This window comes from Egretta garzetta, unplaced genomic scaffold (assembly GCF_000687185.1).
Source record: "Egretta garzetta isolate BGI_Z169 unplaced genomic scaffold, ASM68718v1 scaffold297, whole genome shotgun sequence".
Lineage (NCBI taxonomy): Eukaryota > Metazoa > Chordata > Aves > Pelecaniformes > Ardeidae > Egretta > Egretta garzetta.
In genome coordinates, this window is record NW_009260410.1 from 4,881,615 (window position 1) to 4,896,597 (window position 14,983).

At 40.7% G+C, this 14,983-nt stretch overlaps 1 protein-coding gene across 1 annotated transcript in view; it reads left to right on the forward strand.

Annotated features, from left to right (window-relative positions):
* Positions 1-14,983, forward strand: part of STAT1 (signal transducer and activator of transcription 1) — a 27,246-nt gene that overhangs the window by 7,907 nt on the left and 4,356 nt on the right. Inside the window, exons 7-21 of the mRNA XM_009643594.2 lie at positions 178-269; positions 903-1,054; positions 1,332-1,490; positions 2,869-2,961; positions 3,480-3,539; positions 4,356-4,385; positions 4,472-4,565; positions 5,473-5,514; positions 6,000-6,083; positions 6,623-6,721; positions 7,218-7,353; positions 9,265-9,320; positions 10,459-10,553; positions 12,876-13,015; positions 14,363-14,548. Of these exons, the coding sequence (XP_009641889.1) occupies positions 178-269; positions 903-1,054; positions 1,332-1,490; positions 2,869-2,961; positions 3,480-3,539; positions 4,356-4,385; positions 4,472-4,565; positions 5,473-5,514; positions 6,000-6,083; positions 6,623-6,721; positions 7,218-7,353; positions 9,265-9,320; positions 10,459-10,553; positions 12,876-13,015; positions 14,363-14,548 (1,518 nt within the window). The remainder of the gene's footprint in view (positions 1-177; positions 270-902; positions 1,055-1,331; positions 1,491-2,868; positions 2,962-3,479; positions 3,540-4,355; positions 4,386-4,471; positions 4,566-5,472; positions 5,515-5,999; positions 6,084-6,622; positions 6,722-7,217; positions 7,354-9,264; positions 9,321-10,458; positions 10,554-12,875; positions 13,016-14,362; positions 14,549-14,983) is intronic.

A 14,983-nucleotide genomic window follows, 5' to 3' on the forward strand; every position in this document is an offset into this window, starting at 1 on the left:
AGGGAAAGAAGGAATTGAAAAAAATCTAGGAGGCAGTAAATATTTCCTCCCTTAAGCTTTAAAGATATACTTCACTTGACATTAGCCAGGCAGGTCCTCTCCTCCCCCCAGTGTTTCCCCTACCCATACTTCATCACTCCTTCAGCCTCACCTTCACAATTTGGACTTACTTTACAGAGCATGAGCCCAACGGTGTGCCACAGGAAGAATATAAGAAAGAACAGATGAATCTCAAGAAGATGTTTTTATCCCTGGACCTCAAGAGAAAGGTAGTGCTCAAGTTTTCTTTCAGAAGGCAACAGCACTTCTTTTTGAACACGTTAATTTTCATTAGGTTGACATAAATTATATAAAAGAAAACTTTTCTACTACTGTTGGTTGAACTGTGATTTTATTCTTTCCATCCTGACTGGCAATCTGGAATCACTGTAAGGAATTTTATTTCTCTTTTAAAAACTTTTACCAAGCTCTGTCAGGTAAAGCTAGAAGAGCAATGAGAGTGAACAAGTGTCATACCAATAGTCATGTTCTTGAGGAAAGCACAGATTAAAGAGTTTGCAGCTATATTAAACGTGCTCACTCTCACTGCAGTGCTCAAGGCTACAGCAAGCACTGGATCATCCCAGATACACACTTGGTACATACATAGATGTGAGACGCTGGCTCTTCAGAATTCAACAGTCCTGAATATGCTTTGCTTCTCCATTTTTTTTTCCACTTAATCTAGCAAATACTCCAACTAAAATAAGCAGGTGTTTTTAGAAAACAGCTTCTGTTGACTGAAACAATTACTTTGAGGTCCTAGCTAATCCTATCGGTCTTGCAAAACTCTGCAAAAACAGCACTTAGCTTTCCTGTATCAAGTATTTTTAATAAACAGAATGATTTAATATTCTCTATAGGAAGTGGTGAACAAGATAGTACAGCTGCTGAACACCACAGAGCATACACAGAGTGCTCTTATTAACGAGGAGCTGGTAGAGTGGAAATACAGGCAACAGACTGCATGTATTGGTGGCCCACCCAATGCCTGTCTTGACCAGCTACAGAACTGGTAAGTCTCTAGTCAAAAACTGCATTGGACGGGAACTTGACACATGTTGTGAAGGAACAGCAGATCTGTGAAATATACTGATTATTTCTATTACACATTTTCATTCTGTCACAGCATAACTACATTTCATTGATTTTGTTTGCTTCACCACATTTTCCAATAAGTCAGAAGTGTTCTCTGTGCACTGCCTATTCCACAGGGACTGTCACCTGGATGGTGTCTCAGCATTGTTACAATACAAAAACATGCTAAATGTAATAAGATTGTGTAATTGTAGGTTCACCATCGTTGCTGAAAGTCTACAGCAAGTTCGTCAGCAGCTCAAAAAGCTTGAGGAACTAGAACAGAAGTTTACCTATGACCCTGATCCCATCACAAAAAATAAACAAGTTCTGCAGGACCGAACATACAGTCTTTTCAAGCAACTCATCCAGAGGTAACAAACAAGAAGAGTCTTTTTGTGTTTGCATGAATAAATGGATGGAGAGCACCTTCCCTTCTGTTCCCTCAATATTTCCCGCATGCTAACTTTGCATTTTCTGAGGTTTTAAGTTTGTCAGAAACATTAAACTAAATGATGTGAGTTTTACCCTACCTAGGGTTTCCACAGGTTTAGGCCCACAGAAAGTTTGTGATCAGTCATCATTTAAGTTAGCAGGAGCTATGATACAATATGCATTAGTTACAGAATCAAACTCCTCATCTGTTAGTCCATTTCTTGCTTTAAGCTTCAGCCCTGCAAAGTTCAAGTAAATGGAGGCAAGAAGCCATCTGCACCAAGCTATGCCCAGGATAAATACACCCTGGATTCTCCAACCCTCTGTCTCTGGACACATCCTATTTGTCTCCAGCACAGAGAGGCCAGCCCTATCTCTGTACCATCTCTTATGAGCCAAGTTACTCTAGCTGTTAGTTGCCCCACATAAGATCAGACTCCAATTCTATAAAGATACTGTAGACAAAAATTCATGCTGCAGAAGGCTTGAAACTAGCGATAAGAACAGGGACTTAGATACAGTAGGTAACACACTGAGGCGGGGGGGGGCTAGAACCCAAGGTTTTCAGAGTACCATTCAGATGCTTTGACCACTAACCTTCAATTGGAGAACACAGGTACTGCTTTTCAATGAAGTGAAAGCAATGAGTAAGAGTTCTAGAAGTCCATCTGCTGTTTATCTATAAGCTGCCATTTATAGTTGTCTTGCCTGTCTCCATGGAGGAGTCCAGGAAAAATGTCCATGCTGTCTAGGACTCGGTAACAATAGAAATACTTAAGGATTTACGTCTACACAGCACAGTACTACATAAAAGGTGCCCAAGACTACAACAGTTTGGGGTGTATCAGAACAGGTTAGCCTGAGGAATTTGCTTCATGGGGTTAGCTAGCCCTCATCAAATCCCCAGATAGCTCATCTAGCTCTTGGGCTTTATGTGTTGTTATATAGCATTGTCTCACAGCACTGGGAATGGCAAACAAAGCAACAGTCCTCACTTGGATTATGCTAGTTGCATCACAGTATTTACATGCTGTTTGATTTCAGAGAGGTTTGAGGTAGCATTCTCCCTCCCTATCAATGTATTTAGGAAAAGCCAAACCTTACCAAATCACTTCATACTTGCAATATTTCTAGACCCATTGATACAAGTGATAGAAACCAATGCACAGACTTCTCTATAGATTGAAACCAAATTAATAAAGAGTACAGTACTACTGGTAAATTACCATTCTTTTGAAGTTCACCTTTTATGTAATTTCTTATTCCTTAAAGACAACATTGATAAATCAAAGCACCTTCAATTTCTTCTTTCCATAGCTCCTTTGTGGTAGAGAGGCAGCCTTGCATGCCAACACATCCTCAGAGGCCATTAGTCCTGAAGACAGGAGTACAGTTTACAGTAAAGCTGAGGTATGTTTTCCCCTTCCCCCTTCTTGTTTTGTGGTAAGTTTTTCATGTCATTGGCTTCTACAGCCAAGAGGATTGCACATCTTGCAGTATAGCCTCAGTGCTGAGGTCAGGAGGAAGAGAAAGAAAGTGCCATGTGGCAGGGGGATTTCTTCTAGCAAAGTTTAACTTCCATTTAGCTTTGACCCTTTACCAGAAGTGGGGGTATTGAGTGTACAAGAAGCACAACCAAACGGCAGAAGACACATACAGACCGCTTTCTCATGTAAAAGAATAACTCATTTGTCCATCTAGTTTCCTCTCTAAATCAGGACATGGGATCAGTGTCTACAGACCTTGCTAATTTATCCTGTCACTACATCTGTGCCATCTTGTGTGGAGCAAGCTTGGAGCCTGTGTGTGGCCCCAAGTTGTGCAGCTTAAATATACCTGTGATAAGCAGTGCAATAGGAGAGAACCTGTTTTTTGCAATTGGAGTAATTTAAAAAAAAAAACCCAACCACAACCCTTTCTCTTTCCAGATTGCTGGTGAAATTGCAGGAATTGAACTACAACTTGAAAGTGAAAGTTCTGTTTGATAAGTACGTTGCATTTTTCTCATCGCTATGTATGTTAATGGTAAGCAGGCCCCGTGTTCAGAAATCCAAAAGGCAGTCATATTTCAAATGTTGAGTTGGCCAGGAGCAGGCTGGTTCCCCGTGACAGCAGGTACAGCCTCCCTTTGTCTTACCCATGCCCTTACTCTAAATATCTCTCTGCCGTTAGAGACATGTCGTAAGTACAGAGGGCCTCAGCATTTGCTTTAAGGGCAGGGAAAGAAATATAACAGGCTCTCCAAAATAATGACAGTGGCTGTAAGGTCATGAAAGGGGTACGTGCTTTTAAGAAAGCAGGTGAGTTTTTGTCTTCCCATTCGAGTCTTTAGGGGGCATTCTGTCCAGAAACTTTCATGGAGTGGGGGAAAGTAAATTCTTACGTGGATGTGGGAGCTGAGGCTTTGAGAAGTGCACCAGATATAATGCAACTCAGTAAAATCTGGAGTGGCGGGAAAACTGATTCAAGTGACACAGCAATTTATTCAAGAAGCTGTATGGTTTGAAAGCAGATATAGAATGACAGTGCTGTATAATTTTTTTTCCTCAGAGCAAGAGTTAAAGCCTATGTAGTAAAAGAAGGGGCTTGCTTTGACTATAAAGCCCCCATAGCAAAATTTGCGCCTCAGTAGATAGCCTATATAACACAATATTTATTTTGACTGTTTGAACTAATTGCCTCCTCTTCTGCACAAAAGATTTCACAGAAGCACGTTACCAGTTCTCAGCTACTAAAACAAACACCCACATTTTCTGTCTGTGGCAGAATTTTTAAAATAGTTGTCTTTTTTTTTTTTTTGACAGAGACGTAAGTGAGAAGAACTCAGTCAAAGGGTACGTGGCATTACAGTTTGGTATATTAATATTGGGTTCTTTCAATGAATTAGAGACCCTTAATTCTTCTCTCTCTCTTTGTGAAGGTTCAGGAAATTTAATATTTTGGGAACAAACACAAAAGTAATGAACATGGAAGAATCTACTAATGGAAGTCTAGCAGCAGAATTCAGGCACTTGGTAGGGGATTTTTTTCTTTTATTGACATCCATCTAATTGTGTGGGTAGAAGACATGGTAGAAAGGAGAGAAATTGCTTTTGTTATTGAAGTCACCATTTAGTTTTGTATAAGAGGAACTGTGAACATATCTCTCTTTGTTCTTCCCTTTTTGAAATCTTTGGCCTGTTCCAGTTGAAATGTTACTGCATTTGTCACTGAAATAGGGCCAGAAAGGCAAACAAGTATTTGCTGCCATACAGCTTATGTTGCAATGAGTTCTTTGGAGGAGAAAGAAAAAGCAGCCTGAAATGCTGTTTTGGGCCTTTCAGAGGAAGGCCCATAGGTAGGAAAGTTTAGAATAGTCTAAAGAGCTTTGAAACAGAAATAGGAAAATTAAATAGGAGGGGGCAGCTACAAGAAATTTGGTGCCTTCGGCAAACTATACAACACTTTCAATCTGCAGATTGTGAGATAAATCAGATGGGTTTCATCATTACAACAGGAAATGAAAGAGGCAAGTCCTGAAACAGTGAACATGGAATTCTCCCTCCCTCCTTTCATTGTCCAGAACAGACACTGTTTGGAGTTTATTGTCCAATTCAGAGGGGTATTTTGATAAACCAGTATTTCATCCAATCCTTCCTGAGTTCACACTGTTTCTGTTCTTAGAAGGCCGCTTACATAAATGCATTGTAACATAAGGGTGCAGTATGTATTTTCACAGATTAATAGTAAAAAGATAAAAGAATAGTAGTTACCCATAGTTTAATCTTTTGGCTTTTGCAGCTTAGAACCAAATCGGATCAGACACTAGTGCAGCAAGTTTGCATACAGTCAAACAACTAGAACATGCAAACATTTGCATCCCCTACCACTTGCATTTGTGGCCAAGGTAAACAAGTAACCGGGGTTTTTGTTTGTTTGCAGCAACTGAAAGAACAGAAAAATGCAGGTAGCAGAACAAATGAGGTAAGAAGCACTAACTTTGTTCATAAAGCCTTTGCAGAATATTAAAAAAGCATTCAGGCATTTAAGACAATGCTCTGCTCAGTAATGAGCAAAAACACACAGGATGACAGACCAATAGGAGAGGAGTTCAGTGTTTCTAGGAAACAATCCATGTAGGTGGTATCTACAAATGAGAACTAATGCTAGAATGGTGTCCATCAGGACTCTCCATCATTGGTGCCTAGCTTTAACAGGACTTTCTGACAAGGACAGATTTTTCTGTGGCTTCAAGGTAGGAGCCAAAAAAAAAAAAAAAGGTGTCTAGAGAGTAACAGTTTAGGAAGTTAGCATTGTCACTTGACTTTGACCTGTAAACTGTTTCTGAGGTCCAGAGCAAGTAACCTTGGGCAGAAAAGGTTTCTCCCCCATAATAAATCCTCTTACCTTCCCCCAAGCAATTTTCAGTCCCTGAAAGGTTTTCTGTTTTATTACTTTTTTCTTCAAAGGGTCCTCTCATTGTAACAGAAGAGCTTCACTCTCTGAGTTTTGAGACACAGCTGTGCCAGCCTGGCTTGGTAATAGACCTAGAGGTATGTCTTAGATGAAACAGACATGGACTTAAATTCCTGTATGTCACTCATGCTGACAATGTAAACTTTCTTTTTTTTTCCCCCAAATACTTGGTTATCAAACACTTTCAGTTACTTCAAAATATATGAATGACACTTCACAACATCTCTGTATACACACATACAGTGAGAATGCTATCAAATGTGTGGGTAGATAAGAGTAGATGCACTTTGCAAAGTATCTGATAACAAACCCTGTGTTTTAAGTTCTCTAGGTGTCAGTTTCCATTTATTTCAGAAGCAATATGCCATGAATTCTGTTACTATCAGTGCTATTATAACTGACACTAAGTTGAAGTCTTTATCAGACAAAAATCACCTGAGTCTCTCTAGTACTTCATTATACCAACACTTTCTCCCCTACATACAAACTTCAAGTGAAAGAATTAAGACCACGCAAGCAAGGGATTACAGCGGAAACATGTTCGTGGGTAATCTAGATGAGGACTGGGACAGGGGTACAGGATAGTCTGACACGTTTCCTTTTGTGTCCCTTTCAGACCACATCCCTTCCCATTGTTGTGATCTCAAACGTGAGCCAGCTTCCAAGTGGATGGGCTTCTATCTTATGGTTCAATATGCTGTCTACTGATCCCAAGGTATTTGCAAAAAAAAGTATTAGAAATACTATGTGTAATTTTCAAGCATTGTCTGTATACAAATGGCTGCTGCATTTTTTTCCATGCATATGACTCTTAATGGCTTTCAGGTGTAGAGAGGCACAATGACTTACGTCCCCTATCCTAAACAGAGCAATGTTTGAAACCCACATAAGGATATTGCACAGTGTTCAGTATATACACTACAGTGAGAAGCCAAATAAACGTTCAAGAATTCAAATACAATGAGTAATCTAGGAAGTCTACTCACTGGGACAAGATGTGGGCAAAGCAAAGTCCCAGAGATTGCTTTTCTTGGTGAAGAGTTCCTGTCAGAATAGCAGCCTGCTATTCCAGAGTTGTCTCGAGTCATCTCAAGCTGACATAGATTCTTAAATCTGCATTCTGTTTTGGCAATACACTTTTGTAAGGTCAAGTGGGATTCCAAAAATCAGTGTTTGTTAACTGTATATTGTATTTTTCACTTCCATTTTAGAACTTGTCCTTCTTTCTGAATCCACCTTACGCAAAGTGGTCTAAACTTTCTGAAGTTCTGAGTTGGCAGTTTTCTTCTGTAACAAAGAGAGGACTTAATGCAGATCAACTGAGCATGCTGGGAGAGAAGCTACTTGGTATGGTCTCCTTCCATTGCTTTAAGCCTTTTGTTTCTACTGAACAAGCACATGGCCTGTTTGAATTGAAGTTGATTCTACATCTTTTCTGCAATCTATTTTAAGTTTTCATTTCTTCTCACACCTCCTCACCCCCTTCATCCCCCTACCCCCCCAAAAAAAATCACTTTATAGTAATGAAGTGTTTTCCAGTTTTCAATATGGTAGAATTTGCAAATGAATGTCAGGTCACTAAAAAAAACAACCTGTAGTTCTAACTTAGGAGTTCTGTCCATTAGGGTAGTGCAAACTGGGGCTACTTCTGCCTTTTGAAGAGCTACTGAAGTAATGCACATGTTTAGTCAATCTGTGAAGTGGTTGTTTCTTGGCATTTTTTGGTTTTGTTTTGGTTTTTTTAAAATCCTTCCCATTAATTTTAACTTCATGCGTGCCAGGAACTACAGCAGGGGTTTACTCTATCTGCATAAACACAGTTGCAATATCAAAGTGCAAACATGATGAAACAATTAAAGGGTATCAAATTGAACATCTCTCAGGCAAGAGTCCTTAGTGAAAGCCTAATCAGCCATGAGTTTTGTTTTCCAAACTCCTTCTCAGTTTGCCCCATAGGCAGAGCACTTGACACAGCTACTGAGTTTGCATAGTAGACCCTAGATAAAAATAATGTTGATTCAGTATATTCCACTAATCCTTAAGTTTCAGGAAGCATTTATATTTAAAGAGTTTTGACTTTAGTGGGTCTAAGTGGTAAGTACAGCATTCCAGTCTCTAATTCCCTTCCCCTAGTTTCTCCAGGACGTAAGATCTGACAAAAAGCTTACTGATTGAATAGATTACCTTTCAGAATCCTGCAATGAGAATAATTTTTGTTGGTCTAGTTAACCATCATGAAGACAAAGTGACCACTGACATATTTCTGTGGTCAACTTGCATTTCAGAACTTCAGAGATTCTTTGTCAAGCTCTGGGAACAGTAGGGATGCTATTTTAATCATATCTCTACAGCTGGAAGTATTTCACTACTGAAAAAATCCAGGTAGCTGAAACACTGTATATTCAGGATCTCTTGGTGCAAGGGGACATAGAATCTAACAAGGTACCAGGATACAACTTGTTTGCTGTTTTTGTGATGTGAAAGTTGACAGAATCTTGGTCTCCAACACTAGCAGCATCAGAAACAAGTTCCCTAACCCAATTTATTTTTAGAGAGATGAGGGAAAAGTAGCATATTTCTGACTTTATTGAAATCTATAGCATGATCTGTAGGAAAAGAATTTGGATCTGAATACAGTCAGGGTCTGCAAAGCTTTAGCTACTGTAGTCACCGCATAGGATTTTTTTTTGTGGTTTTGATGTGGTTATGAAACATCATTGACATAATAACAAGGCAGGGGAGAAATGATTGCAACAGGGATGAGAGGAGGCTGTGGTTGGGGCAGTCAAGAGTTTCTGGGGCAAAAACCTACAGGCCACCAGAATTGAGACAGGCAAGTGCTTAACCTCAGAAAGATGATGTAGGGCCTGCTGAGCTCCTACAGAAAAGCTTATGGGTTGAAGTTTTCTTGTTTTACTGGAGAAGAGGTATACAAGATTTCCACCTCCCTCCTGGAAGCCTTTTGAAACTGGCAAGTGTTAGCTGTAGCACAGCATATGAAGTGTCATAATGAATTTGTTACCATTACACAAGATCTGTTTAATTACTTGGTCATTCTCATACAGCAAACTTCTCCAGAGGGGAAGTCTGCAAGCTCTCCCTGCACTAGCCATGAAAATACTGCAGTCTTGCATTTCTTTTTAGTCCAACAGCTCAGAGTTGTAAATAAACACTCAGAACCTGGTGCTCTAAGTACTTTCCTTTCAGTCTTACTAAGTAACTTATGGAACATGACGGAAGCCTATTTATTCTGTTCAGGGCCAACAAGTGGAGGATCTCATGATGGCCTTATTCCTTGGACAAGATTCTGCAAGGTATGAAGTTAGTTTAAAATTGGAGATGGAAGTGGGAGCTTTGTCTTGTTTTGTTTTTTCATGTGGTTTTTTTTTTTTCAGGGCTCTGTCTTTATCAATAGTTTACCCTAATTATTCTAGAGCTTACACAGTTGTGGGAGGTTTTGGTGCTGAGGTTAAAGTAGCAAAAGCAGGAGGAAAAAGTGCTTGTAATAGCCAGGAAGAGATGATTTTGAGATTGCTTTTGAGCCATGTAAACTATATAGAAAAATGCATCTTTCAAACACAGCATCTTCATTATTATTAATGTAATTGCTATTAATAGAATAGTTTTCCATGTTAACTATCACAGAAAGTGTCAAAAAAAACCCCAACCAGCAAGATGAGCAATGCCTCTTTGTCATAGTGAAGGACATTTCCCAGACCAGGGGCAACTGGATTAGGGTGAGGATTAGCACAGGGCAGCCAAGAGGGTCAGCATGATAGCAGAAAGCCAAATCGTGAGATTTCATAACCCTGGGTGCAGAAAGACAGGACTCCTCTTCACACTTTCTTCGTCTTTAGACCCTAAACTGGTATAGATAAACAGGAGATGACAGCAGAGAGGAGCAGACTCCAGGGGAAGAGGCGAAGCTCTGGTCACCTACAAGCAGTCAAGTTCATTAATGAGTGTCTTGTGAGGAACTGAAATCTGAGTCTGAACAGAAAGTGTCTCTAGTTCTGCTAGCCAGCCTGGTTGAAAGCCCCATGGGATGGGTTTGGATGTCCAAGAGCTCCAACAAGGACAGTGCCCAGGCAGGAACCAGAGCCTTTTGTCTGCTCTTAGACCAGTGTTGTTGCATGAGAAACAACAGATCAAATGTTTGTGGGTACTGTAGGCTCAGACAGGCATTTCTCTCACATTGCCTCTTGCCTTAAGGTTCAATATATGCTTCATTCCCAATAGTTTCTGTCCTTCTGGAGTAGGGAAACAGGAAGGAGGCAGATCATAAGAGAATACAAGGGTGGTGGGAAAGAAGAAAGAAGGGGAGAAAAATACAAGAACAAGTAGATACTGGAAGGATTGAGAGCTTGCTTCCTCTCTATTTAACAAAACTCATGTTTCGTTATCCCTGTTCTCCCCTCTCCCACCCCTGCCTTCCCATATTCTGAATTTCAGGAAAATATAAATGATAAAAATTTCCCCTTTTGGCTGTGGATTGAGGGAATCCTGGAGCTTATTAAGAAACACCTCCTGTGTCTCTGGAATGATGGGTAAGACCTGAGTGAAGTTAAAGATGTGGTCATTGCCTCAGACCTTTCATTTAGGCTAGCAGTTGCATCCTCAGGTTGGGAAGTTGTTTGTGCAGATACCTTGGATCCAATAAAGCGGAACTTGCAACCAGAAAAATCTGAGCCAAATGAATTCTAACAGTGAGGAAGTCTTTAATGAGGCAATTGCTTAAAGCAAAAGCATCAGATAACCAAGCTGTCCCATTGGAGTCACAGAGCAAGGCTTTGAATGTTAATTTTTTTTTTTTTGCCTCCGCTCTCACTATAAGTAGGTTCTTTCCACACCGTAGAACAGAGCCTCTTTTGTGTTTGACAGGAAGGACTAAAACTACAAAGTTTAAGTCATAAAATGATCATCCATCTTCAAAAAACCACACACACTAAAAACCTTCCCACAAGGAAACATATTGTGAACCTCCTCTAGGTGGCAGCAGCCAGAGTCTGAACTGTATCTGCACTATGAGTCCAGAGAGTAGTCTTTACTGATTTTAACATAGTAATTAGTAAGACACTGCCAGATGGAAAACCAGCTCCATTTTCCTTTTGATACTGGCTAGTTACTTTGGAAATCAGTAATACTAGAAGCAAAAGTTAACTGCTGCCAGAAACAGGTTCAGCCAGAGTCACAATCCTGCATTTTAGGTTTAGCCACATTAAGGCACCCAGTCAGAGGCACACTCACAGCAGAGCATCCTAGTATCCCACGAGTTTGCAGGATCTACAACAGCAAGATTGCTCTGCCTAGTTGTGTTCAGCAGCCGGTTTCAAATTATTACCCCCTAGCTCCAGATGAGTTCTGTTGAAGCCCTTTATAGTACAAGCCTTGTTTCACTGCCCAAAGCCTACATATTTCTTAGCTAAGCAGATTCCAGTGCAGCAGGATCTTTTGCCACCACTACTGAAGCAGAGTTGCAGTTCTCTCTCATCCGGTGTTCCTCATCACCATGGCTGGGTACAGAATTGGTTTAGCATGTGGCTTTGATAGTATACAGCCTTGAAGAACATTACTCATTGCTCTCGGTTATGAGAGCAATTCCCTGTTTAGGGTTTAAGAGAAAAAAGTAGTGCAAGTTAAATCCAGAAATATAATCAAAACTAGAGATTTAGTGCTATTAGTTTTTCTTCTCTTAGCTGGCATTGTTGGATAGTCACAGGTCTTTGTTTTCTAGGCAGGCAAAAAGGGAAACCTCTTGCAAACTGCAAAGATACTCAAGTGGGAAAGAGACAGATCTATAGTATTCGTTAGGATACAGGTTCCACTTGTATACAAAAGAATAGGTCTCAAGACCTAAAAAAAGAACAGCCTCAAGATCACTTGCCTTTCTTAATATTTGAGGGATGGGAAGGCTAAAGATTATTATTATACACCATACAGTTGCTACCCAACAGATTTGTTACCTAAAGCATGCCATTTAAAACAAAAGCCACACCCAAAAACCCCATAAAACCCCCAAAACATGTAAAACAGGCCAGCTTACAGCACCTGAAATTCCCAAGAAAAATCATGACTATTTAGTAGTTTTTGTGCAAAAACCACTTTTCCTAATTTAATGCATAGAAGGAAAGTAGCAGTAGTACTTTCCAAGTAGTACTCAAAACTTCATTAATCGATGGAGTATTTTGAGGAATAAGCAGCAGTGCAAAGAAATTCTGACCTTTTAAAAAAAGCCGTTGGGGTTTGACCAGGTTTTGCCCTAGCGCTGGCTTGTACAACTCCCTCCACAGCACCTATTCAGACCAATCCATTTCTTAGAATTACCACACCAGCCTCCTTGCCTACACATTTGCTAAGCATAGTTGTATTTGGAGGGTTGAAAATCACACAAACTTAACAGCTCCTCTAGGAAACGTGTACAAGGAATAAAACAAAACCCACATCTGTATGATGCAATCTAGTAGCTGGCAGACTTTGTTTCATCAGCCAAAGAGGAGAAACAACTGTTCCTTAATACGCTTTTGAAGTTAAAACTGCTAGCTGGGATCTGATGATGTTGCACACACATAACTTCACTTCTGCTTCCACAGCCCAGTTTTGACAGGAAAAGGCAATCTCTTTTATACTAAGCTCAGAAAAATGATTGTATAAGCCACCAGGCAAAAGGAAGAGTGCTGAGAGAAGCTGTGGCAATTCATGGCTTCCACAGGGCAGCTCTAGCCTGTCAGTCCAACTGCTAACTTCATAGCCATCCACAGGACAAAGCCCTCTGGGAGGCTTTTACAAGTACTTTAGCTTTGCTATCTAGCCCAGCACAGCTTAGATTTTTGTTGAGGAGTAAACTCAGCTTTTTCTTTTCAACATTACAGCTGCATCATGGGTTTCATCAGTAAAGAGAAGGAACGTGCTTTATTGAAGGACCAGAGTCCAGGAACGTTTTTACTAAGATTCAGTGAAAGCAGCAGAGAGGGAGCAATCACATTTACTTGGGTAGAAGGATCTCAAATTGGTAAGTCAGTAACAGAGAACGTCTTGTCTTCAAAATATAAGCTTACATCAGAACAAGAAGCCTTCACGCTCTTCTCTTTCACACTGAGAACCAATACAATACACCACCTGAGCGGTCCCCACCCTTACAAGCAACAGGCCACAAGCCATAGCCAACACATGCCTTACTTGGTGTAGTTCTTAAGCCACACAGTGGATTGTTCAGGGTTTCAGCTGGGATTAGCAACACTTCCCAGGTACTCCTTCTGGCCTGGAAGTTCATTGAGGACAAACTGCCTAGGCTGCCTCCCCTGCCTCCTTAGGGCCTCTTTTAGCAAGACACCTTTAGTACATAAATACCTGCATCTCCCTCCAAACCTGTTATCACCTTCCCTATCAGAGATTTCTCTCCCAAGAAAAGTTGACTACAACCACATTCAGCCCTCTGTACTATCATTCTTTCCCACAACTTCACCTTGTGTGCAACACTTTTCTCAAACAGCTTTCTTTAACTCATGGTCCAACACATCTTTACCACATTCTCCCCCGGTAAGGGGGGGAAAACAAATATTCACTTACTTAATTTTCCTAGCAGTTCTCCTTCCTCCTATTTGCAGAAAGAGGATAGATGAAGAGCTTGGTTATTCAGTTAGCTGGGCTACTCTCTCACCCTCTTTCAAGGAAGTCTGGAGGCTTAAAAGCTGTAAAAAGATATAATCTCCCTTTTATCCAATCAGGGTTCTTCCCTTCTCATACTACTTAAATCAACCCCACCTGCCAGGATGCTGCAGCTGTTGACACTTCACTTGGATGAGCCCAAAACCTACAACAGCTGGAAGAGAAACTGCTGAACTTCCTTGAATGACTTCTTTCCCTTCACTGCCTGTATACCCGAGGCATCCAAAAATTGAGCAAAGAAGGGTGATAGTATTCAGAGCATTCAGGGAGGTATTGTCTCTTTTCATGATTCATCAGAGCCCCAAGTGGTATACTAGGCTCAAACTTCCTAATAGGCAATAAGAGTTTGAACGACATAATTTGAAAGAAGATTGAAAAGGTAGCACAACTTTAATTAGTTAATTAAATATTGCAGCTAATTTCCACAGACAGGTCACCTCAGTCATTCTGAATATAAAATACACGAAGGGCCATCACTATACCCTTCCCCCATATGCCTTCCTACCCCACAAAACAACTGTGCTCCCTTTGACAGTCATTAAATATTTACCTGCAGCACAGCAGGTGTCATCCAGGTAAGCCCTTTGCTCACATGACCTTTGAATTTGTGGAAGTGGCTGCAGCTTTTCTGGGCAATTTTAGAAAAAGCTTTGAAACCACCTTTAAGAGTTGCTGTGTCTCTCATCTGCAGAGCCCCAGTTCCATTCGGTAGAGCCATACACCAAGAAGGAGCTCTCCGCTGTTACTTTCCCCGATATCATTCGCAACTACAAAGTGATGGCAGCTGAAAACATTCCTGAAAATCCACTGAGATTTCTGTACCCAGATATACCCAAAGACAATGCCTTCGGCAAATACTACTCCAGGCCTAAGGAGGGTGAGTGCTACAAATGGCTCATACAGCGTAAGCGCAATGCTTGTTCTTCAGGTACTTGGGCACTGTATGATTTCTGTGGCGTAGAAAGAAAAGGGCAGTAGTTGGACTGAGTGTCTCAGCAGCCTAACCCACGTTTGAATGCTGCTGAGCTGAAAAGTGAGAACAGGCACCTAAGCTTTAGTAGGTTAAGAAAAGGTCTGCTTTTAAAGAGGCACAACGTGAGATCTAGTCAGATCAAAAACTGAAAACATAATTGTCACTGGCCCTTGAATTCAGCTTTCATATAAGTCTGTGAGATATTTCAGAAAAGTAGGTTCCCACTAGCAGCTGGAACCATGACTCATGTTTGACTATCATCACACAGGACTGATCCTGGCTGTGTGGCCCTGGCAGGATGTGTTGATACAGCTACATCAAACTTTAGGGGAGGTTTTA